Source organism: Fragaria vesca, linkage group LG1 (genome assembly GCF_000184155.1).
Source record: "Fragaria vesca subsp. vesca linkage group LG1, FraVesHawaii_1.0, whole genome shotgun sequence".
In the NCBI taxonomy this organism is placed as follows: Eukaryota; Viridiplantae; Streptophyta; class Magnoliopsida; order Rosales; family Rosaceae; genus Fragaria; species Fragaria vesca.
This window is the reverse complement of record NC_020491.1, coordinates 3,462,984-3,487,515: the sequence shown is the minus strand read 5'-3', so window position 1 is coordinate 3,487,515 and position 24,532 is coordinate 3,462,984. Positions and strand designations below refer to the sequence as shown.

At 39.2% G+C, this 24,532-nt stretch overlaps 5 protein-coding genes across 5 annotated transcripts; 3 read left to right on the top strand and 2 right to left on the bottom strand.

Moving 5' to 3' along the window:
- On the bottom strand, positions 1–2,005 carry LOC101314119 (DELLA protein GAI-like). The gene has a single exon (XM_004287332.1). The coding sequence runs from the start codon at positions 1,861–1,863 to the stop codon at positions 229–231; it is 1,635 nt and encodes a 544-aa protein (XP_004287380.1). The 5' UTR covers positions 1,864–2,005; the 3' UTR covers positions 1–228.
- A 5,828-nt stretch (positions 2,006–7,833) lies between these two features.
- On the top strand, positions 7,834–9,813 carry LOC101303070 (pentatricopeptide repeat-containing protein At1g08070-like). The gene has a single exon (XM_004288772.1). It carries the CDS (start codon positions 7,834–7,836, stop codon positions 9,811–9,813), a length of 1,980 nt encoding a protein of 659 aa, XP_004288820.1.
- A 387-nt stretch (positions 9,814–10,200) lies between these two features.
- LOC101302787 (pentatricopeptide repeat-containing protein At1g31430-like) lies at positions 10,201–12,102 on the top strand. The gene has a single exon (XM_004288771.1). The coding sequence runs from the start codon at positions 10,201–10,203 to the stop codon at positions 12,100–12,102; it is 1,902 nt and encodes a 633-aa protein (XP_004288819.1).
- A 5,000-nt stretch (positions 12,103–17,102) lies between these two features.
- LOC101313832 (F-box protein At4g22390-like) lies at positions 17,103–19,727 on the bottom strand. Its single transcript, XM_004287331.1, has 3 exons — positions 19,664–19,727; positions 18,385–19,292; positions 17,103–17,280 (listed from the first exon to the last, which is right to left on the bottom strand). The coding sequence occupies exons 1-2, from the start codon at positions 19,686–19,688 to the stop codon at positions 18,403–18,405; spliced, it is 915 nt and encodes a 304-aa protein (XP_004287379.1). The 5' UTR covers positions 19,689–19,727; the 3' UTR covers positions 17,103–17,280; positions 18,385–18,402.
- A 564-nt stretch (positions 19,728–20,291) lies between these two features.
- On the top strand, positions 20,292–23,333 carry LOC101313543. The gene is made up of 9 exons (XM_004287330.1): positions 20,292–20,740; positions 21,076–21,213; positions 21,311–21,379; positions 21,468–21,539; positions 21,726–21,808; positions 21,915–22,046; positions 22,138–22,351; positions 22,911–23,026; positions 23,278–23,333. The coding sequence occupies exons 1-8, from the start codon at positions 20,318–20,320 to the stop codon at positions 22,953–22,955; spliced, it is 1,176 nt and encodes a 391-aa protein (XP_004287378.1). The 5' UTR covers positions 20,292–20,317; the 3' UTR covers positions 22,956–23,026; positions 23,278–23,333.
- The last annotated feature ends 1,199 nt before the right edge of the window (positions 23,334–24,532 follow it).

Sequence of the window (24,532 nt, the reverse complement as noted above, 5' to 3'; positions counted from 1 at the left end):
GAACCAAAAACTTAGCCATTTGCAGGATGTATGCCTTTACCTTCACTAACAAGGTAACCATAAAATAGAACTATTTCCTTTTCTTTCTGCAATTTTAATCACCTAAAACCCCATGGTTATTTATGGATAGTTCCTTAATTCATAGCTGCTGCAACACGATTATACCACATAAACCTCTAGCAGTAGTAGTAGCAGTAAAAATTCCAAAAAAAAAAAGAGAGTAAAAATTTAGACATGATTGGCGCTATGATTAACAATCCCAAGTGGGTTGGTCGCCGTTGCGGTTGGTTCAGGCAAGGGCATAACCTGCCAAGCCGAGGCCGCAATCAGAGGTCGGCTATGCCAGCCGATTGTCAGGCACCCTTCCTTCTCCTCCACACGATACCCTTCCGCCGAGAACAGCGTCAGCAACATACTGGCCTGCTTGTACGCATTCGACCCCAAGTGAAGCGGTCTGAACCCGGCTTGTTCTAACCGAGTTCTCCACTTGGCGAGTGGCTCGTGCCTCTCGACACGAGCCACTCCCTCGCAACATACAACGTTACATATCTCACGTTGTATGTACATCTCTGCGAGGGTCTTGTCCGGTTGCATGGCGCCACAAGCTTCGAGTGAGTCGAACATGTTGGAGTAGTAGTACAGAGCCTCCGTGAACCGCTCCAAGAACCCCGGTTTGTTGTGGTCCGCTTCTTGCTCCACCACCGTGACAATCTTCGGGTTCAGGTTTCGGATCCAGCCCAACATCATTTCAATCCGGGTCGAATCGGATCCGAGAAGTCTATGGAGCTGCATGATTGAGTTCACAGCTACCGCTTCCTTTGGACTCACCTGTAGCATCCACGGCTTCACGTCCTCAAGCCGGGAAGCCGCAACGCCGCGAAAAGCGAAACGGACGTTAACCGAGCGAGCCAACTCAGCTAGCCGGAGACCGATTTCTCTTAGCGAGTCACGGCCGTCTGGTGACGGCGGCCCAATGCCAGTCAACCTAAGCAACGGGGGCCCACCGGGGCGTAGAGCGAGAGCCTGAATCAGCGCCGGCCATTGGAGCCCGTGCATCAAGTTGAAGTCGATGACGTGGACACAATCGTGGCCGTGGAAAGCCTCGAGGATCGCCTGGTTCGCCGTGAAGTGCGCGAATTTGAGGTAGGGGCAGGCCTCGTAGAAGTAGTGGTAGAGAAGCTCGTTCTCGTGAGCCGAGCCGCCGTCGGAGGTGACGCTCTGGGGAGTGAAGACACGGCGGCTGAGGGCGTCGATGAAGTATCCGGCAACCTTTCCGATACCGCAGCCCGTGTTGACACGTGTGAGGAGCGCCTGCATGGTCTCTATTATCGAGCCGGCCAATGCTAGATCCCCGCGTTGGACGGACTCGGCGCACGTGACGAGCAGCTGCACCAGCCTTATCCCGGAATCTTCCTCCATCGCCGTGAACGACGTTATCTGCTGGTGGTTCTGCATCGGCGGCGGTGCAGCGGTGGAGATTGGCGGAGGAATATCACTCCACGTGTCGGCGGGGAAAGCCGCCGTCGGATCGGTCATGATGGCGTCAGCGAAGTCGAGATCGGGAGCGTTGAAGTCGGAGGCGGAGAGGAGGGAGTCGACCCATGAGGCCATGTCTGAGGGGTTGTAGATAACGGCGTCGGAAGCGAACTGGGCAAGGTCGTCATGTGAGTTAACCATGACGTTTTCAAGACGCTCGAGCCGCTGAGCGACGTGTCGTAAATCGGAGGAGCGAACATTGTACCCAGCCTCGGCCAAATAACCGTCCATCTCTTGCGGCTGGGTTATGGAGGTAGCGGAGGAGGAAGACGACGAGCTCGCGCTGCTGCTGCTGCTGACGCCGCCACCGGAATTGTAGGGCTCCATCGCTGAGCAGTAAAGGAAAGAAGTGATGAACTTAGCTAGATAAAGATTCTGATCTCATCTCATGGTGGACGGAGAGAGAGAGTGAGTGAGAGTCTGACAGTGGGAAAGAGAAAGGTAAGGTGGGAAACAGGAAAAGGAAGAAGATGATGATGGGGATGAAGAAGTGAAAGAGGAAGGAGAAGGGTTAAGGGCAGAGGTGGGTTTTGAGATGATACGATAACCGAGTAGGAAAGAGAGTGTGGGACAGAGGATAGATAGAGAAAGGGCCTGACTGCTGACGTGTGCCACTGGTCCATTACCCACCTAATCTATAGTGAATATACTTTATTTTCCTTATTTTATTTTTATAAATTTTAATGATTTAGATAATATTATGATGGTATTACGTTGAGTATTAGTGCATGGTTTTCTATTATCCAAAAAAATAAATTAGTGCATGGTTTCGTGGGGGTAGAAATCAAGTGATCCACGTCAGGCGGAGGCCGCCGTGTCAGGAAATCCGGCGGCGAAGATAAACTGGGCCGGTCAACGATCACGATGATAATAATTAAGTGCTTGTTCCATTATTGCATGTTATCATCATCGGAAATGGTAACGACGACTCTTTTGACTGCGGTGATGAACCCTAGCTAGCTTAATTGTATACGTGTTTAGTTTCTACCGGATGTTTTTGCCGGCGTCCTTGAGTTTTCGACCGGATCAGAATTCAGAGGTGAGGTTTTCGAAGACGGCTGCAGCCTTGGTTTAGATCCAAGTATGAGAGAGGATTTAAAACACGAGGTCCACTTAAACTAAAATAAATAGATCGTTGGATTACATTTATCACATTATTTAATATTTAAATAAAAAGTTAAGTATAAATATCAACGGTTAAAATTTTTTAATAAATATTTGGTTCACTTGTACCTTGGTGCATACAAGAATTTTCCTAAGTATTATATATCTAGGTTTGGATCGAGAGTATATAACAAAGATTCCCTGATCTTGGTTAATTTAGTTCTGAATAATAATCTGTTGCTGCCAGGTCCATAAATACAGTAATAATTAGCACTAAAATAATATAAATTCAATCTGATCATTCAGTACTTACTAAATTACTGCTGATGGCTCTGATGTATAGAAGCAGCTGCCGTTTGATTACTTAATTGACTGAAAAATGGGGTAAAAATTAAGCTTATGCATGTCTTTTAATTTACCTTGATTAGTTATATGCTACAGCTCGAGTTTAAGGATAATGCATGTAATATGAGAGAATTATTGTTTGAGGAGAGTGGTGTAATGCTGTGTTATGCAGATAATTATGTTAATGATTGGTTGCATATAAGAAATCCATCAAAGGGACCCCTTGAATGCACTATTTTCACTACTTTCATGAGTGAAAACTCAAAAGGTACACTCTGTTTTCATGATACTTCATGATATGTTAAGAAGAAAGGGTACTTTTTATGTTAAAGCCGGTAAAACGATTAATTCCAAAAGAACATATTATTTTAAAATCACTTGTTTACCACTAACATCATAAGAAATTACGAGTCTTATAGAGTATTTTAAGTAAAAATATATAATGAACCTGTTAACTTGCGATACTTTAATTGTAGCATGTCAATATTTGAGTAATTATAAGATGTTGATATAGATGTTTTTTTTCTTTAGAAATGTAAAACTTTATATAACAAAACCAACCATTACAACCATAGAAGATATCGGTGGTGGTATGGACAACACGTCCACACACTCCTTCCTACCTACATATCAACGATTACAATGAAAATGAACAAAAAATGGTCTAAATGTAGCATATTCTAACCCCATCTAGAAACTTTGATACCTCCTTACAACTAACCTCTAGAAAAAACAACCCTATCAAAACATTATACACCAAAACCGCCAACATATATGTAAGAGTAACCTCCTAATTATATTGACAGCAAAAAAAACACCGACATTCACATACATTCATATATATATATATATATATACACAATAGAATAAAACAAGAACAATATCATCACATATATATATCTATTTCTTTTTCGTTTTGTAAAGGTGGTTCAGTACTCACAAAGATAAGTCCTAGGCTCCTAGCATATTATCTCATCAATTAATTAAGCAGCTTGTGGGATCACATTGATTTTACCTAAACATAGATTAAATTGCACCTTACAACATGTTTAATTAGGTGCCACACTAAATTCAATAATTGTAGTATTTTCATAAAGAAAAAAGATATAGTGTCATTGTTGTGCGAATTTCACATCAGGGAGAAATGTGTCACATGTAAAGACACTATCGAGCGGTCATTGTTAACCAGTTTTGTTAATCCATTTCCCTCCATGGGTTGGGTGTCATTGTTAATGTGAATCAAATAAATAAAAAAAGGATCAGTTAAAGCGTTCTTACTTACAATAATTAAGACAAGGAAAGGTTCACATATCTGGTTTGGTTATCCACAACTTGCTCTTAATCAAGACATGCATGTCATATCATCATACTACGAAGACAAGGACGAGTAAGATTAATTATAATTAGGATGACTTTAATAATGAACTAAGTCACCCAGCCGATCGAACAAACTTAGTTTGAAATGAAAATCGACGGATGGAAGACTGTACTTTAGTTTTATATATCACTTGGGTTTCTCAATCATGGAGTAAACAAATCGATGTGAATCAAATCTTCAATACACTGTTTAACATGCAGTATTTTTATTTTTTATTTTTTTAGAACGTACATGCATTTTTTTAAAATGTCATCAACTCACTGGTTGAATAGTAGAAATCATGCAAGCTAATTAACCAAAGACTCTGGGTTTGTCTGTTATACCGAACCGTATATATAGTATACATGTCACTAAAAAAAGGGGGGAGGGGGGGGGAGGAGGTTTCAAATTTGGTTATGAAATTTAACAGACATGCTATACAGTCAGGTATAACAGAATTTTCCGTGTTTTATCTAGTTTTTACTAGTTTGCTCCATGAACTTAATCAAATCCAAAATATTTTTATATTTGAGAACAAGAATATCCGAATACATAATGGATTAAATAACTTGAAGGACCAACTTATTATATATATTATTTTATTTATTTTTTATTAAATAACTAACGCACCTAACATATGTCAATGAAATTTGAACTCGTAATTTCAAAGTTGTTAGTTAACACCTTAACCAACCAGACCACAACTCATCAACTTATTATATATATGATTTTGGATACTAACATAATATTTGGTTTAATTATGCGTTTGGAAAGAGACATATATACATGCTTGAATGTCACGAGCGATCTTTTTCGTTTTTATTACCATTTTATGCTTAAATTCATAACAGAAGAATAAGTTGGAGACTGCAATTCTTTGCCACATTAGCGTTCGTGATAGACTACGTGATATTACTACATCGATGAAATATGTATTTTATAAGAACGTGGATTGCCCACTACAGAAGGTCCTTTAAAGGGAACGTAGCTAATTTTCAATACTCCATTTGCAGCTTAATTAAGTTATTGCTGTTACATATTAATGGAATGATAGTCCTTTCTCTCAATTTCTTTTTGTTCTACCTAATCGAAGAATCTGTGCTTTGTAAGCTATAAATTAACCAAAAATGTTAATAGTATTAGAGATCTGCGCACGCTTCTCTACTATATTACATTTCCAGTAATCAGAGATGGGAATCAAATTAAGATATATATGCCAATTAGGGCCTTCTTTGAAATGCTCAACGAATCAAATTCTTAGATATATATACGCCTATTCACAATTCTTAGGGTTTAGGGCCTGTGAACTTTGTGGCCACCAAGGTCTATGTATTTGTATATGTCTCACTGCAATGCGCGCATTTTTATAACCAAGACCATATTCTATAAGTGTGATTAGGAAAGATTTGCCAAATTGAATGGAATACCTCAAAATATTGATTGATGGAGCTTAATTGGTAAGTGTAGTCTGATACTTCTATTGATTTTTTCTTTTTCTTTCTGAGTCTGATTGATACTTTTATTGATGTATATATCAGATTTAAACAAGATGTTGATGAAAATCGTATCATTTTTATAAAAAAAATAAGTTTCATTAACAATACATCGAAGATGTGAATCAATGGTTATCATGCTTGTCTATATTAAGCAAAAATTTAACATGTAGCGGCTGCTCGCTGTGTTCGAACGGGGAGCACACTCTCCTACCCATAGGAATCTAGAGAAGATAAATTTCTTTAAGGAAACTAGGCAAGTAGAAAACAACCGGAAAAAAGTGAGAGCCATGCAAAAAAACTAGGGAGGGATAATAATCAAGAGTTGATTAGGGAAGCAGAGGTGGTGATTCGTATAAGCTAGGTGGTCCAGAAGTCCAGAACAGTGGGTAACATGCATGCAAGGAATATGGGACCAGAGAGATCCAGCAATATATAGTATAGAGAGATCACAGAGCTGATAGATTTATAGATTTTTCACATCACCCAAAACGAAAGCATGAATTTAAGTGAAAAGGGCAGGGGGAAAATTGTAATGCTCGAGGATGACTAGCCTGGGAACGATGAGTAGGGAGAGGACCAAGAGTTTAAGTTTGATTGGGAAGGTAATAGGTTGTGGACACGTAGGGTTTGAGTCACGTACGTGAACTATTCCTCTGCTTTGGTTGCGCTGGCATTGGCCATCTGAGAAGGTGATGAAGAAGGTGGCATGGTGGGTGGCTTTGGTGGTAGGGATAACTAACTGTGACTGCTGCTGTTGCTGATAATGCTACTTCTGAACACAGAGAGAGAGAGAGAGAGGGAGTCGATCTGTGAGAGGTACAAGAAGAGAGAGGGAGAGAGGGAGAGGGAGTTGGGACCAGAGCGAACATGCATGTTGTGTATGGGACAGACATTTCTCAAGGTCTAGGGTTGTGTCCCCTCCAATTCCCGTTGTTTTTGCTGACACTATCACGTTATGATATTCACCATCAGTTCTCTCACCTCTGAACTGTAATGATCTTTAATCATTCAGCATATACATACAGGAATCAGAGATGAAGATATGCAGTGTGAATGAGTGAGAAAGAGAATTCAACCTTAATTTTCATATCCCCTCATGATTAAACTAGATCGATCTGGATATCCAAGGGCGACGTACTATCGTATTTGTTACGTTTGAACATTTTAGTAACAGGTTACATATATATATGTATATATTCCGTACGTAACTAAAGATGTTGCGGCCGTGTTATGTTATCTATTAACATAGATGTTTCGATAGATCACACTAGGGCCGCAACACAATTATAATTTTGATGATCGACTATTATAGTTAGTCATCTAGCTGCATAACTCTAGTTCTAATCCGTTTATTGCTCAGTTACCTCAAGTGGCCTGTGTACTCAAAACACCTTATTAGGAACATTGACTTATTAGGAACAACGACAATGGTGAGTTTGGTCCCTCCCAGACTCACCAAAGCAAAAGGTTATTCAAGCAGTTTTGGGTAACCATGATTTGAGGATTGAAATTCTGAGATCTCATTCCTGTTCTAGAATTTTTATTGGAAAAAAATTACTGTTTTACTTGGTCGAGTCTCTACTAATATGACCTAGTTGCAGGCAGGTCGATCTCGAACCAACCCCACAACCAAAAATGTTGCAGATTCTCTCCGCCGATGTCGATGTCATAGTTGTTCACTCAATTAACGGCATTAACTACCTCCTTTGGTGTCACGATCAAAGTTAAAAGGAGTTACATATTTACCAGAAGAAAACTACTACTTGCTGAACAAGCATTTTTGAGTTTTTAACTGTGTTAACTAACCAGGAAGAAGATAGGGCAGCAGCAATGGCTGCTCCGCTTTCCCTCCACCACATTAGACCACATTTCTTCTCGGACTATCCACTCTTACATAAACCAACGGCCATAACGGCCACAACTACCACGGCGGCCACTAAAACTAACCAAGCTCAACAACACCCATGTCTTACGTTACTTGACAATTGCTCAAGCATGTCTGAGCTCAAGCAAATCCACGCACAGCTCCTCCGGAATGGTCTCTTCTTCGACGCATTCACCGCCAGCAAAATCGTTGCCTTTTCGGCTTTAGAAGACTCCGGAAACCTCACTTATTCCCGTTTAGTCCTCAGCCAAATCCCCAATCCCAATGGTTTCACTTGTAATTCGGTTATCCGAGGCTATACGAACAAGGGTTTATATCGGGAAGCCATTTCTTTTTACCATGAAATGATTGTACAGGGTTGGATACCTGACCGGTTCACATTCCCTTCTTTGTTCAAGTCATGTAAGGATTTGGGTGAAGGGAAACAGCTGCATTGTCAATCTACCAAGCTAGGCTTCGCTTCCGATTCGTACATTCAGAACACTCTGATGAACATGTACTCGAATTGCGGGTGTTTGGTTTCTTCACGGAAGGTGTTTGATAAAATGAGTGACAAGAGTGTGGTGTCTTGGGCGACCATGATTGACGCTTATGCGCAGTGGGATCAATCAACTGAGGCTTTAAAGCTCTTCGATAAGATGGGGAGGGAAAATGTGGATCCTAATGAGGTTACTTTGCTTAATGTTTTGACTGCTTGTGGGATGGCGAGGGATTTAGAAACTGCAAAAAGGGTGCACCGGTACATTGAGGACTATGGTTTTGGGTCGCATTTGAAGCTCAGTACGGCTCTTATGGATGTTTATTGCAAATGTGGATGTGTATCGCTTGCGCGAGAATTGTTCGACAAGATGCCTGAGAAGAACTTGTTTTGTTGGAACATCATGATCAATGGACATGTTGAGGAAAGTAATTACGATGAGGCGTTCCTACTCTTTCGTAGAATGCAACTCGAGGGAGAAAAGGGGGATAAGGTGACTATGGTGAGTTTATTGCTTGCTTGCAGCAATTTGGGAGCTCTAGAGCTTGGAAAGTGGCTGCATGCCTATATTGAAAAGCAGAAAATTGAGGTGGATGTTGCCCTCGGGACGACTCTAGTTGACATGTACGCCAAGTGCGGGAGCATAGACATTGCATCGGATGTTTTCCGAACACTGCCTGAGAAGGATTTGATGACTTGGACAGCGTTAATTTCTGGTTTTGCAATGTGTGGTGAAGGGAAGAAGGCTTTGGAGCATTTCCATGAGATGCAGATGAGTGGAGTGAAGCCAGATGCAATAGTCTTTGTTGGGGTATTGGCTGCTTGCAGCCATGCTGGGTTAGTGGATGAAGCACTGTCGCATTTTAACTCAATGTCTGAAGTGTATGGGATTCAGCCTAGCATTGAACACTATGGCTGTATGGTTGACGTGTTAGGCAGAGCTGGTCGCATAGCTGAAGCAGAGGAGTTGATTCAGAAGATGCAAATGAAACCAGATCGTTTTGTTTTGGGAGGGCTTCTTGGTGCCTGCAGAATCCATGGTAACCTTGAGGCAGCAGAAAGAGCAGCTAAACAGCTCCTAGAACTTAGTCCATACGATGAAGGAACATATGTGCTTCTATCAAACTTATACAGCTCTATGGGAAAATGGGAAGAAGCTAAAAAAATTAGGAAACTCATGGCAGAAAGGAATATAAAGAAACCTCCTGGATGCAGCCTGATTGAGGTAGATGGAACTGTCCATGAATTTGTGAAGGGTGATTCATCTCACCAACAAACCGCAAATATCTACGAAATGCTTGATGACATGATCAGCCGATTGAAGAAAGCCGGTTATGTCCCTCAGAAATCTGAGGTGTCGTTCGATATGGATGAAGAAGACAAGGAGACTGCACATAGCCTCCACAGCGAAAAACTAGCCATTGCATTTGGGCTGATAAGTACAAACCCTGGGACAACAATACGAGTAGTGAAAAACCTTCGTGTATGCAGCGATTGCCACACTGCAACCAAGCTCATCTCCAAAGTTTACAACAGGGAAATAATAGTTAGGGACAGGAATCGCTTCCATCAATTTAAGGATGGTTCTTGTTCATGTAAGGATTTCTGGTGATACACAACCATTAAACTTAATGAAACTCCTCCGTATTAATTCTTGCAATCAGAGTAAAATTCACACATCTTTGAGGTATTTTATTCAAAGCATCTCCATATATAAGGGCTCGGTAAAATAACAGAAGACGAAGTTTTACGTGGGAAGACATACTTCAGAAAGTGAATCGTGCTTCAGAATTTGTTCTCGGATACGGCTATATACGGCCTGACATGTCTGATACGTTTGGATACGTATCCGTAAATAAATTGAATCATGTGGGCAATAATGACTTTTTGTATATATCGATGCTTTGGAACCAATATGAACCAACCCAAGATCTTGAGGTTTGATTTCTCTCCAAATTATTTGTAAACCAAAACCCTCCATCATCCTGAACCCCTCAAAATGCTAAACAAAACATCATGCATCCATCTCATTCAGAGCTGCAAATCCATGAAGCAGCTCAAACAGATCCAAACCCAGATGTTCATCCTTGGACTACACCAATGCAAAGCCACCCTGAACAAGCTCATGGTCTTCTGCACAGACCCTTCTCTCCGAGACATACATTACGCCGAGAAAGTCTTCACTCACATCCAATCTCCGGGTTTGTTCATCTACAATGTAATGATCAAGGCCTTAGCGAAAAGAAAAAGATTCAAAAGTGTCATTGAGCTCTTTCGGAAGTTGAGGGAAGATGGCTTGTGGCCCGATAGTTTCACGTACCCATTTGCTTGTAAAGCCATTGGAGGCTTGGGAGACGCTCGAGAAGGTGAGAAGATTCATGGGTTTGCGGTAAAGAATGGGTTTCGGTTCGATACATATGTGTGTAACTCACTGATTTACATGTATGCGGAATTGGGTCAAGTTCATAATGCGATGAACTTGTTTGATGGAATCCCTGAGAGAGATGTGGTTTCTTGGAATGTTATGATCTCAGGGTGTGTTGGGTGTATGAGGTTTAGGGAGGCGGTGAGTGTGTTTAGGAGGATGAGAAAAGAGAGCAATGTGAAGCCGGATGAGGCTACGGTTGTAAGCACGCTTTCGGCTTGCGCTGCGCTGAAAGATTTGGAGCTTGGTAAGGAAGTTCATGACTATGTTAGAGCTGAGCTTGAGTTTAGTGCTATAATCGGAAATGCGGCGTTGGATATGTATGCTAAGTGTGGCTGTTTGAGTGAAGCAAGGAAAGTTTTCGATGAAATTAGGGTGAGAAATGTCATGTGTTGGACTAGTATGGTGTGTGGGTATGTGAATTGTGGTATGCTGGATGAGGCTAGAGAGTTGTTTGATAGGAGTCCTGCTAAGGATGTTGTTCTATGGACAGCTATGATGAATGGGTATGTACAATATAACCAATTCGATGAGGCAGTTGCTCTATTCCAAGAAATGCAATTTAGAGGAGTTCGAGTGGATAAATTCACAATTGTTGCCCTCCTCACAGGTTGTGCTCAGTTGGGAGCATTAGAGCAAGGCAAATGGATTCACAAATACATAGACGAAATTGGAATCAAGATTGATGCAATTGTTGGTACTGCTCTTATAGAAATGTTTGCAAAATGTGGGTGCATAGGCAAGTCTCTGGAGATTTTCAATGCATTGAATGAAAAAGATGCAGCCACTTGGACTTCAATGATCTGCGCGCTTGCAATGAATGGAATGACAAGCAAAGCGCTCGAGCTGTTCTCCAAAATGAAGCAAGTCAGGATCAACCCTGATGATATCACCTTCATTGGTGTCTTGAGTGCTTGTAGTCATGGAGGATTGGTTGACGAAGGACAAAATTTGTTCGACTCCATGAGAAAGGACTATGGGATGGAGCCAAAGCTAGAACATTACGGATGTCTGATTGACCTTCTTGGTCGTGCTGGACTCCTACGCGAGGCAGAGGAGTTGATAGATAGTATTCCAAGTGAAAACAATAAGATTATAGTTCCACTTTACAGTGCTTTACTCGGTGCTTGCAGAATCCATGGCAATGTTGACATGAGTGAAAGGGTGGCCAAAAGACTTTCGGATATTGAGTCCAGCGGCTCGAGTTCTCACACGCTTCTGGCCAACATCTACGCAGATGCTGAGAGATGGGAAGATGTAACAAAGGTGAGGAGGAGAATGAGAGATCTCGGAGTTAAGAAGATGCCTGGGTGCAGTTCTGTTGAGATTAATGGCGTTATCCATGAGTTCCTTGTTAGTGATTCATCTCACTCACAAATGGAACAGATAGACTCTATGTTGCATAGATTGAAAAACCCAGTTTTGCTTTTAGATGAGAATTATAGACTAGAAACAGAAATCTCAATAAATTTATGATGAATTAATCTACATGTTCTGAAATTTTTATATCCCAAATGAACCTTGGATAAACAGCAAAACAAAAACTTGAAAATCAGCAAACAGAATGTATAATAAAAATTAATATCATTTTATTGATGGATTTTGCAGCTGGCTGCTTACACAGTACATATATTATGAAGCTATAGCTACCTACCCTCGATGCATGACATACACATATTAGGTCACTAGTACGAGGATGAACATCTAGATGAAGATGACGTCCATCAGTCCATCAGTCCATGCATAAAATAAGTGACACAACCCAATATCGATCCTAGGAGATACTAAACCTACTACTTGGATATATAATATTGATCTACGTAGATTACATAATAATCTAGAGCTCTAATGTGGTACATGCGTACGTACTAAGCCATAATCATCAAAGATTAATATAACTTGGTACCATGCATCTCTTTATTCAGCATGATGATATATATGTAACCTACCACGATATGTGACTTATGCATAATGAATATCAACGCGACACTAAGCTAACGATTAACAAGTAGCAAACTAGTATTAGTCTCTCTCTATTTATGCAGCTGGAGCGAAATCGTAATCTGCATCGTCGTCGTCATCATCGTCGCCGTCACCTTCAGTGATTACAGCCGGGGAAAGACGATCGTAATAGTACTTATTACGATCATCCTTTCCATAACATCCAATATCCACATACTTTATGTTGCACCACAAAGCAACATTAGTGTTGGAAATAGGACACATTTTGTAACTTGGGTGAGTTACTTGGGTTTTCTTAACTTGGAGTGGAAGAAAAAGTAGTGACCGGGCCAGTACTACTATGAATGGGAAATGATGATGAGTATAAGTTAGGGATCGATGTGTATGTCCTTATATATAGATCTAGAGAGGGAATCACATGGAAGAAGATGGATGGAAATGCGCTACAAGTTGTGGAGCTTCAAAAGGGCACAAGACAATCGCGTGTGGAGTGTGAGCAATGCAAGGAGGCTGTGCCTGGACCATTGTCCCTATAACGTGGTGCTATATGATCCAACCATCTCAGACATCCAAGGACATGTCAGCATGCCATGTAGGAAACAAACAGTAGGGTTCATGTCTGTGAGCATCTATCTCGATCAATTTGCTGATAAAAAGTACGTGAATCTGGAAAAGATCGATCATGATCTCGATCTCGATCTCGATCTCAGGTCAAATCGGCCTTTCGGTGCTGGAGGGAGTCATAATCCCTAGCTACATGTAGATAGGCGGAGCCAGAGACTAAAAATGAGGGGTGTCATCATTAATAAAGAGGTGCCATCAAAGGCCAAATACATGTTAAAGCCAAAGTTTTGACGGATGCGATCGCACCCTTTGGTCTATATGTACCTCCACCTATGTGCTTGTATATATCCATCGATTTCCAATAATATAACAGAGAGATAATTTGGCAACGTGGTGGTATTCGACACACTGAAACCCTGAAACCCTGAAAGAGAAAGATCAAAAGATGGGTGTTTTTTGATAAGGCCACCTAGCTAGGGTTTCTAGAATGACATATGAGCTCATTTTGATGACACCGAGCCGCGTATATGAGACATGATCGTGATCGATGTATCAATCAGAAACAGAAGAAGCAACGATTGGTATATTGAACTAATTGAAGCTATGACGACAAGTTGTGAATATATACTTGCTCAGAAATCAGATTATAATTAGTATCTGCTATTCTTAATTTCTAGCTGTATTAGTTTAGCCCTAACCGGCCAGTTAAATTGAAACGTACACATAGTTGATGATCATGATCAATATATTAAGCGACGGAGTCATGTTTACGTATAAAGAACTGGGTTAGTTGAAACTAGGAAGACGTACTTCTTTGATTGAGATTGGAGACATATGATAATCCTACATAACTGATGAAGCCCTGAGGGAGTGGTTTATTGATGACTTGAGCATGATGACTGATCGGGTTTAGGGCTAATTTGACAAACTCTGAGAAGTCTCTATGCTCATAGTCATATATATATAGTTGCTGAACATTATCAGATTTTGGGTTCAATATATATATATATATATATATATATATACAGTCTCTCGAAGACATTTAACATCAGTCTCTTGAAGTTCTTCCATAATTACTTTATGAAATCAGAGTACGTATCAGATTACATGAAAGACTGAGATACAAATGGTCTTTCTAGATTAAGTAAAGGATATATAAATTACTTGATAATGTATCTATTGGTTATTCTTTGAATGAGGTTTAGTGGATATTTAGTACTCTTTAGTAGCTCGTCGAATACTAAGCTCTTCGTCAGCAATCCCAGAAAGTTTGAATTTAGTTTATAGCAGATGATAAGTAAAGTGACCACTTAGAGAAATACATTAGAATTATAATTGAAAAGGTAAAGGAAGAGAATATCATGATAAAGCAAGTGCGGGGTGAGCTGAGCCATTACAAGAAAGATGGAAAATAACAACAGCATATGAACAAATTTGGTTTCTCCAGGTTCCTCGAATTGATAGTCAAGTAGTTTCATTTAGTAAGTGATGATCAAATCATCCATGTAAAGTATTTCTATTTCACTAATTAAGCAAACTTGCAGATAGGGAAATGAGACTTATTGTGTGCTTGAAACTATTACAGACTTCGATCATTGAAAGGAAACAGTGTCACAAACCACATTTGCTCATGTTAATACTTAATTAGCATCTTCGAGTTTCAAACAAAAAACGAAATTAGAGTAGTAGAGGACCATAATTCAGAGGTTTACTGATCAGAAATTGATACATAATACCCTATAACATCTGACGAGCTACAAAGGCCGTCAGAAAATACTTAGGGGTTTGCAAATAACCCTGTGATAGAAATGCCACTCGATCTCATATCAAGAATTAATATAAGCAATTTCGACTGAATTGCTAGTTACACAGCTCTTATGCAGCTGGAGCATAATCATAACCACCATCATCGTCGTCGTCATCGCCTTCCGTAGAGGCCGCCGGAGCATAATCATAGTCGGAATCGTCGTCATCGCTGTCGCCTTCCATGCATGCTGATGCCGCTGGGGCATAGTCGTATCCATCATCACCGTCGTCGTCTCCATCTCCATGCTTCTTCCACCATGATATTGAGGCAGTCTCGAACTTTGAAAGGGCAAACATTTTCGACATCCTTCTAGTTTGGACTGTTGATTTGGAGGTTTTGGATGATGGGTTTTCTTATGAAATGAAGAGTCTGAATTAGGAGATGAGGGAAATGGGAGCTTTGGTGTGTATGCTTTGGATTGGTTATGGAATTGAAGTTCATGGATGGGCATATATATAGAGGGATGATGCTTCTTGGCGCGTTTCTCGTCAGTGACGACTTGTGTCAAGAGTGTGGAAGAATGTGTTTTTCTAATGCATGTCCAACGTTCACTTTATATGGCAATGTTTTACAAACGTGTACATATAACAGTCAAAAAGTTTGGACAGGTATGAATTTTCCTAAATTTATAGTAGTTCTCTACACAAATGCAATGTACATATATTACTTTAGTGGTGGATATGAGTGAGCAAATTTTGTAATTTATGGGGCTATGATCTTTCTATTTGAGAATTGTTGTATGATATTATTGTGGTTTAAGATTCTCGATTCATGCCTGCTTTTACTTAGACAAAAATGATTTAAGATATGCACTTTAATTTACAAATAATGAGTTTTCTTATTCTTGGTTTTTAGCACCTTTTAGAACATTTTTTACAAATATTTTAGGGTGCGGCTATTTCCACCCCACTAAATGCTTAGTTCACCCCACGTCTTATTTTTTATCTTTAACGTTCTAATTCTGCCCTCAAAATTATGAGAGAAAATCTGGTTTTTATTTTCTTTATTTTATTTTCCTCAATCTGATAAAATATAAAAATATATCATCAATATATTTAACGCATACCTCTATTTATTCACAAACCACATCCTATATATATTCTCCTTGATCTCTTTATTGACTTCCTTCTTTACGATTATATATATGAAAGACTACATTTGAAGCCATAAATAAAATAAAAATAAGAACGAACAATCCCACCACATTGTATATTCTCAAATCTGATTTAAAAGATGTAGAGAATTGTTTTTTTTTTTTTGATGTAAAGATGTAGAGAATTGTTGTTGTTTGGATTTTATTGATTTTAGTTTAATATTATATTTTCACAAAAATTCTTGATTGTGAGGTTAGTATTGAAATATTTAGTTTAAAATCTTTATCTTAATAGTTTTGCATAATATATTTAAGGATGTAAACAGAAATGAACACCAACCAATCAACTTGTGGGTAAGATGTCTCATAGCCGAAAAGCAATTTGCAATGCATATGGGCTTTACTCCAGTCACGGCCCCGTTGAACCACCACCAAAGTCCGTAATGAAAGAGCCCAACTTGGCAATACAACAGCCTTGTTGGGATATTGAAGTGTGTATATAGGGGAATGATGATATGCTTGGCGCGTTTCTCATCAGTGAAGTCGTGTGCTAGAGTGTGGAATTGTGCTGCAAGAATGTGCTAGTCTAGCATAGATTGGAGAAATTAGCTTGAAGTGAGTATGATACTGGTTCTTTCTTTCAATTTCACATCAATCTTTGAGGGAATCAATTCAGGGTATATTGAGAGACTTCTGATACTTAGCATATGTCAAATTTCTCTCCTAGTATCAATTTCTTAGTGTCATCCCTGATTAATCGAAGGTGAATCATGTTCCGCAAGTTGACCTGTTCTCAATGTCTAAAGGATCTTTCAATAGAATGTGGAATAGCAAAGACACAAGCATGAAAGAATTCACAAGTAGCAAAGGCAAATTTAGGCCATTCTCCATATTCCAAAGCTTGTAAGCATCAAGCTTTGGATGCGGTTAAGAAAAACCACAAGAGATCGCGTAAACGATTAAGATAGAGGGTAATCTATTCAGTTGAAATATTGTTACACACGAGAATACTAATAACTACTGATAAGTCTGATGGAAGATCCAAATTAGAAGCGAGTCATGTTAGGATTACATACCCATACTAGATGGGACTACATATCCTATATAGATGCACTTCAAAAGTTCAGTCGGTAGATGGAGTGACTGAAATTGCAAACCCATGCATCAGATTCTCACACTTCACAGCTACAAAAAACAGTCTTGAAAGTCATGTGTCCCAATGTCTGACCTGCACACAATTGAATAAATGCTTCAGCAAGTTATATTATACAAATGGAGTCCCAAATGCTATGGAGTCCCAAAAGGGATGCTGCATGAACGCACCGGAAGTGGTAGTAGAACACTTTTCAACGCTTTGTTCAGATATTTGTATTAACACAACATAGAGACTAGAGAGTGAAGTGAAGGGAAAGTATGTGGTTCACAGTTGATGACAGAGATGTAGGATGATAATCAGCTCAAGATTGCCAAGGCATGTAATGTAAAACGGAGGTAATTCAACCCAGAAAAGAAAAAGATAATGCCATGGAAATTCAATCCAAATATTGATAAACAAAGAAAATCTACAGAAATTAGAGTAGAAAGTTGCAACTATTACTCGGTCTTAATTTTGGTATCCCACATTTCATCAGCTTTCATATGATGCTGCCTATGCAAATAGAAAATCAAATAGCATGATTTGTGCCATATTCATATTAAAAGTAACAAGTAGTCATCAAAAACTAACAAATCAATCGACCAGATAATATGGTTGGTTGGGAACGATTCAAAGTGACAAGTACACATCATCGACAGAGATAATATGGTCAGTTAACAACAGCAAATAAAAACATGTAATTTCAAATACAATGCAGTAGCCTCAACAGTTCCTTGGAGACCACACTCTACTGTCTAAGGTAATACCAAACAGATATTATAGAAAACACGGAGAAAGCAATGATATGATATGAGTAGTTACTCATTTAAGTCTTGTTTTCCAAACATAAAGTACAGCGAATTGTTCTGAAGTTGGTTTGCTTGATTTCTAATCAACTTGGTTACTAGTCTCTGTTCTCAAAACGACAGAACAAGAAAGACAATTAGCTAAGACAGGAAAACATTTAAAACAATATTATAGCAAGTTCCTAACGAAACACCAGAAAGACACGAACAACAAACTTGTGGCAAAGAAAAAATATAATACATGACGCACAGAGCAATCAAAGCAATCAGCATACACAATATCAAACTTTGTGGCTGAGGTAAAATCCAATCGTCATAGATCATATACAATTAGCAGCATATGCATTAAAATTAGAAGCTATCAGCAAAGGTAAGTTCAAGAAATAATCACCTTACTTGGTTCATTGCCTCAGTAAGAAACAACATCTTTCCTTTCAAGCAAGACAAGGCTCTCTTCATAAGAGTGAACAGAGCTAAGGTCCCCTCCATACATCCCTAGATGTTTAAATTCTTCGCTCACAATGTCAAGTGAAACTGTATGGCCATCCTTAAGTAACAACATCACTTCACCACTCCTCCTAAAACACAATACCCTGGGTACATTTATCCACCGATCATGTGGACCAAAAACCATCAACTTTGTCCATGATTTCTCCTCACTGTACTCTTTCATTACCCAATATTCAAGACCAAAAGCACCCGGAACCTCATTCCTCACAAACAGAGCAATAGAATTTCTATCTCCAGAATCAGACAACGTAGACAACTGTGCCTCCTCTGATTCGAAGCCCTTGGGCAACATTATCTCTCCAAATGACTCAGCAGCCACATCAAATGTCAAAATGAAAGAGTCTATATGTACCATCTCATCTATCCAATGGCAATGCTTAGCCATCCAGTGAAGTGCCCCATTGACGAAAACCTGAGCAGCGGAGTAATGAAGAACAATACATTGAGGAGGACTGACCGTGCTCCAAATGCCCTTGGCGAGTGAATAAACCTCAACTGAAGTGGGCCAAATATCAGGCCGACAAGGATTCTCTTTCTTAAAAAGGGTGGTAAGTCTCACAACCTTATAGTCATTACCAACAGCATCATAACCCAGACCAACCGGACCAACATACGTACCTTGCCTCGAAAACCTCATAGTGGACTTGGGAAGGGTCACATACCTTCTTATACTAGGGTTCCATACAACAAAGGTGTAACCGTAATCCTCCAAATCATCAGCCAGCAAAACCAGCCCATTACAAGTACCCACAACACGAAAAGCATTCATGACTGCTTCCTTGATAGCTACTGGAAACTCAATCTTGCAATACTCAGTAACAGCAGCAGTGTAATCATAATGCAGAGAGAAAGAGGCTTCTTGTACTTAGGATAGTGACAGAAATGTTTACTATGAACATCGTGGAAGAGAATGAGGTGGGTGTCGTTTTGGTCATTGGAATTGAGAGTGTGGGTGAGGTGGGTGTGGATAAATTTTGGGTTTTTGATGGTGGACTCCCAAGATTTACAGACAGAGGTGAATCTGATGAGGGATTTGACAGGTAGTGTGATTAGGATGTTGGGTATGATTTCTTCGGGTAGGGATTCGAGCCATTTTGTGATGACATTAGAAATGGACAAACCAAGCTTAGAGGTGGATGCAGAGGTCAAGAGAGACTTACCTTCATAGCACTCGTCGTCACACATCCTGAAAGAGGAGTCTTGAGAGTGGGAGACTGAGGGAGGGCTGTTGCCATTTAATCCTGTGATTCCTGTCAGAACCCTGGGAAACAAGAGGGTTCTATACTAAGCCAGCTACATTTTAATTTCTTAGCAAATGAAAAAGTCCTTGATGCCCTCACTTATCCAACTTATTTACGGCAGGAGGAATCTTGCCCTTCATTTCATCTTTCTCCTGCACAATGTGTGATTTAGGAGATGGGAAATGGTCACTTATTTGGTGTTTATGTTTTGGATTAGTTATGATATTGAAGTTCATGGATGGCCAAATATACAGAGGGGTTTCTCATCAGTAAAGTCTTGTACTGAGAGTGTGAAATTGTGCTGCAATACTGTGCTAGTCTACCATAGAATGGAGAATTTAGCTTAAAGTCATATCTGCAGGACAATGATACTAGTGTTTCTCCTTATCATTTTCATAAGGTATTTACAAACGACGAGTTCTACTATTCAATTATGTTTACATGAAGAAATTGTAGCCACTAATTTCAGAAACGAACACCAACCAATCAATACTTGTGGCTAAGTTGTTTCATAGTAGCAATGCATGGTCACGCACCAAGCCAACACAGTCACACGCCCACCACAACCACCAAATGGCTAGCACACAGCTTTCCGACCAAGTTTTCAGGCCTATCCCCGCCGTGTGCGTCAGTTTACGGCGGCTGAGCACCACCAAAGCGAATAAACTACCATGCCATCCACGTTCCAAAGCCTTGAAACACAAACACTTGGGGCTTCAAACAAGGCAAAACTACTCAAAGTGGGCTGTTAGACTTAGCTTAGTAGACCAAAGCCCGCCAAAATCAACCGTCGACATGGAAAGGGTGGTCGATTTTCTGTACCAGGATTTAGTTCACTTGTTTGATGATCAAGGAATTGATCGGACGGCGTATGATGAACGTGTGAAGTTCAGGGATCCAATCACCAAGCATGATTCTATAACTGGCTATTTGTTGAACATTGCCTTCTTGAAGACAGTCTTCACTCCCAAGTTCCAGTTGCACTGGGTAAAACAGGTAACTGTTTAAAGGACCTGTGTTCTTTCCCTTATTAGATTAACTACTAGAATATTGGGAATTTTAGGCATTGAGTAATTAAATATAAGAATTTAACTGGGTGCAGTTCAATGATTTTCATAGAATGAAATTATGTAACTTAGAATTTTGGATGATGCATAGCTGCATATATATGTTGGATGAGGTTAATGTGACTATGTTGAATATGAGGAAATAAAATTTGAGTGCAGACTCAAACTTTTAGTTTAAAGTTTTCAATCTGTGCATATTCATGTGGATGTCCACTTGAAATTGGAGTGGGACTGTCTTAAGTTACTGATTAAGATGCTATATAGTCAGGACCATATGAAATCACTACAAGGTGGACTATGGTTATGAAGTTCGTCCCTCTGCCTTGGAAACCAGAATTGATCTTCACTGGTACTTCTGTTATGGGAATCAACCCCGAAACTGGGAAGTTCTGCAGCCATGTGGTAACAATCATTCACCTCATGACTCTTTATAGTACAATGTAGATGATACAGCGTAATTTCTAAAATTGTTCATGTATCTGCTGTAATGTACATGTAGGACTTCTGGGATTCCATTAAGAAGAATGACTATTTTTCTGTAGAAGGTTTGTTAGATGTATTCAAGCAGGTATTGGCAGACTCATTATACACTTTCCATTATCATGTATAAAGATTCTTTCTTGCCTTAGTCTCTTCTTGTATGTAAAACCCTGCAGCTGAGGATTTACAAAACTCCAGACTTGGAAACACCAAAATATGACATACTAAAGAGAACAGCAAATTATGAGGTGTGTTCTCCTTAGTGAATGGCTAATGTTGCATTCATTAAAAGTTGGGCTTTTAGACTTCATTCTCTAAAGTTGATGAATCATGAATGAAATGCATTACATTTGAAGGTTTTTGTTTTCTTCTGTAACTCTATTTGATTGGATGGTTTTACTGTTTTGTTGGTGATTCCTGGATTGATTCTACAGGTAAGAAAGTACTCCCCTTTTATAGTGGTAGAAGGAAGTGCAGACAAGCTGTCTGGATCAGCTGGTTTCAATGATGTTACTGGGTGAGTGCTTGCATTACAGCTTAGCTAATCATGTGCTATAAATATATTTTCTTTAAAAAAAAAAAATTTTGTTTCTTTTTGTGATATGGAAATGGGATTTGCTTAGGTACATCTTTGGAAAGAACTCAAAAATGGAAAAGATACCAATGACAACTCCGGTGTTCACTGAGGCATCTGATGCTGAATTTTCCAAAGTATCCATCAAAGTATGTCTTCCACTTGACAAGGATTTAAGCAGGTGGAGAATTAATAGATGTTAGATATATATCGTACTTACATTTGTCCTTGTGAAGAGTTATATATTAATAAGAAAAATGTGATGTGGCCAGTTTACCAGATCCTAATGCAGAAACAATTAGCTTGAAAAAAATGGAAGAAGGCATTGCTGCTGTTATCAAGTTTAGTGGGAAGCCTACCGAAGATGTTGTTCGTGAAAAGGAGAATTTGCTGCGTGCTAGTCTTATCAGAGATGGTCTCAAACCTAAGGCCGGGTGTATGCTTGCTCGTTACAATGACCCTGGCCGAACTTGGAGCTTTATAATGGTATGTAACATCAGTGACCAGTCTGATAATGTGTTCTTATATATCTCTAATTTTATATGATATATGGAGAAAACTTCATCAAAGAAAACTTCAAGATGGAAAATTCTTCACCAAAGAAAATTCCAACTATAGGAACTTCATCCAAGAAGTTGGAAGATATCTAGCTACCTTTGACATTGAAGCTCTGGAATAACTGCAAGAAAACCTGTTTTCAAGAAAACCTCAACTAAGAAAATTTCAACTGTTGAAACTTCATCTAATAAGTTACAAGATATATATCTACCCTTTCACATATTGAAGGTCTATGAGTACTGCAAGCAACCCTCTTTCAAGAAAAGTTGAACTCGACTTTGGCCTGATTACTAGCCCTAGTTGTAGTAGTCTTGGTAGCTGTTACTTCTACTGCCTTCTAGACAAAGCAAAACCAGTAGCAAGTAATCTTGATCATTAAGCTTTTATTTGTACTGTTAGTCCTCTTTTTGCCAAATCCTACCGAATTTTGCTTTCTTCACTCTAACGGTTGATCTTTTGTGTTGTTTTGGTGCTGACTGCATTTTAGAGAAATGAAGTGCTGATATGGCTGGAGGAATTCACATTGGAGTAGCATGTTCAACATTGCCTATTGTTCAACTAACTTTCCCTCATATCATTGTTCTCCAACAGCAAGTTACTACTGTAAGATTTCTTTTCCTGTATTAGAGTTTGCTTTTCTTTAACCAAGTTTGATCAAAGGTGGAATTATGCTTGATGGTTGATGCCAACTTAACCCCACAAGATAAATTTGTTGGCAACATTTCCTTTTCAACTCTCCCAGATTCCATCTCACCCTCACCATTTCCTCATAAAACAGTTTGTCAAATCTTGCTAAACAGACAGACTTGGAAATTTCTTCATTGTTGAAGTTGGTTTGTTGTTTCTGTTATTAGAAGATGATATAGCTCATGGATTGAGTTGAAGAACAGCATAGCATGTGGAGCCAGCGCAGCTGACAATAGGGACAGTGACAGAGTTGTAACCTTTATATCCATGTGAACAACTGGTCATCAACCTCGTGCTTGGTCCCTCCTCAAATTGCCTGCCCTATACAACATTACCAATTCACTGAATTGTATACCAGTCAAATATAATATAAGCCTTCTGGCTTTGTTCTTGACGGCTCCTTAACTGTAATGGGCGGCTCGATTTTGTTGTATTTCACTATACTCTTCTTCAATCTCACTTGTCATATTCAAAGAGGGAATAATTTGACATTTTCTTTTCCAATCATCATGCCATTTGTATTGTCACCTTGATTTTGAAAAGCAAAATTAAAGGGAAGAATATTGGAGGTATTATTTCCACATATAAACCAGAGGCTAGAGGGTGTTTTTTTTTTCTTTCTAAATTTTAGTTTTCTGTACTTTGGATGAATGCGAGTTTCATAGTAGTAAATCTCCAAACGGGTCTAGACATGAAATTATGGTATCTTTTCGAACGCTACAATTTTCATGAGACAATAAACTCTAACAACTAACTGTATAAGAGTAAATTTCGATTCACAATCCATAGAGACCTTGAAAGCTAATGCAACCCGATAAGATGTATATCACACAAATATTGGCACATGATTCATGTACACAGACTTGGAAGTTGATATCTTTTTGGTATACATCTTTAGGGAGCCCTTCTAGTGAGGACCCTTAAGTTGAGGACTTGGTAAAGACTTTTCGGTTTATCCCACATTTCGATCTTATATCTACATATTGACCGTTCAGTTTATAGGTATTTATGAGTATATCATTTCTTCAAATTTTCAGCTATATTGAAAATTGTTAAGACATTCATAAGTGTGATTTATCAATTATGAACTTGAACGGTTCATATTTGGCAGATTTGGTTCGTCCATTAATTTGATCTAGTTTGTTATCTTAATGAACACCAATTTGGGTGAAAATTTGTAGAAATGATCTACTCATATAAACCTAAAAACTGAACAGATAAGATGTCAACATGTGATCGAAAATTGGGTATTTTAAACCATAAACCGAAAAGCCCTCACCAAATCCTCAACTTAAGGGTCTTCACTAGAATGATTTCCTACATCTTTATTCTCAACCTCTTAAATGAGAAAAAAGCAATGAAAACACACACAAAATAGAAGAAAGAAAATATCTAAAACCCAAAATTGCAAATGCATTTGCC

What these genes read in the sequence shown, in the direction of transcription:
- LOC101314119 (XM_004287332.1), bottom strand. Translation starts at nt 1,863, where the DNA reads ATGGAGCCCTACAATTCCGGTGGCGGCGTCAGCAGCAGCAGCAGCGCG.
- LOC101303070 (XM_004288772.1), top strand. Translation starts at nt 7,834, where the DNA reads ATGTCTGAGCTCAAGCAAATCCACGCACAGCTCCTCCGGAATGGTCTC.
- LOC101302787 (XM_004288771.1), top strand. Translation starts at nt 10,201, where the DNA reads ATGCTAAACAAAACATCATGCATCCATCTCATTCAGAGCTGCAAATCC.
- LOC101313832 (XM_004287331.1), bottom strand. Translation starts at nt 19,688, where the DNA reads ATGTGTGACGACGAGTGCTATGAAG. An exon ending in TGACGACGAGTGCTATGAAG is followed by an intron (nt 19,293 to 19,663) that starts GTAAGTCTCTCT and finishes TTGAGTTTCCAG; the next exon opens with TAGCTATCAAGGAAGCAGTC.
- LOC101313543 (XM_004287330.1), top strand. Translation starts at nt 20,318, where the DNA reads ATGGCTAGCACACAGCTTTCCGACCAAGTTTTCAGGCCTATCCCCGCC. An exon ending in AGTTGCACTGGGTAAAACAG is followed by an intron (nt 20,741 to 21,075) that starts GTAACTGTTTAA and finishes GATGCTATATAG; the next exon opens with TCAGGACCATATGAAATCAC. An exon ending in GGAAGTTCTGCAGCCATGTG is followed by an intron (nt 21,214 to 21,310) that starts GTAACAATCATT and finishes ATGTACATGTAG; the next exon opens with GACTTCTGGGATTCCATTAA.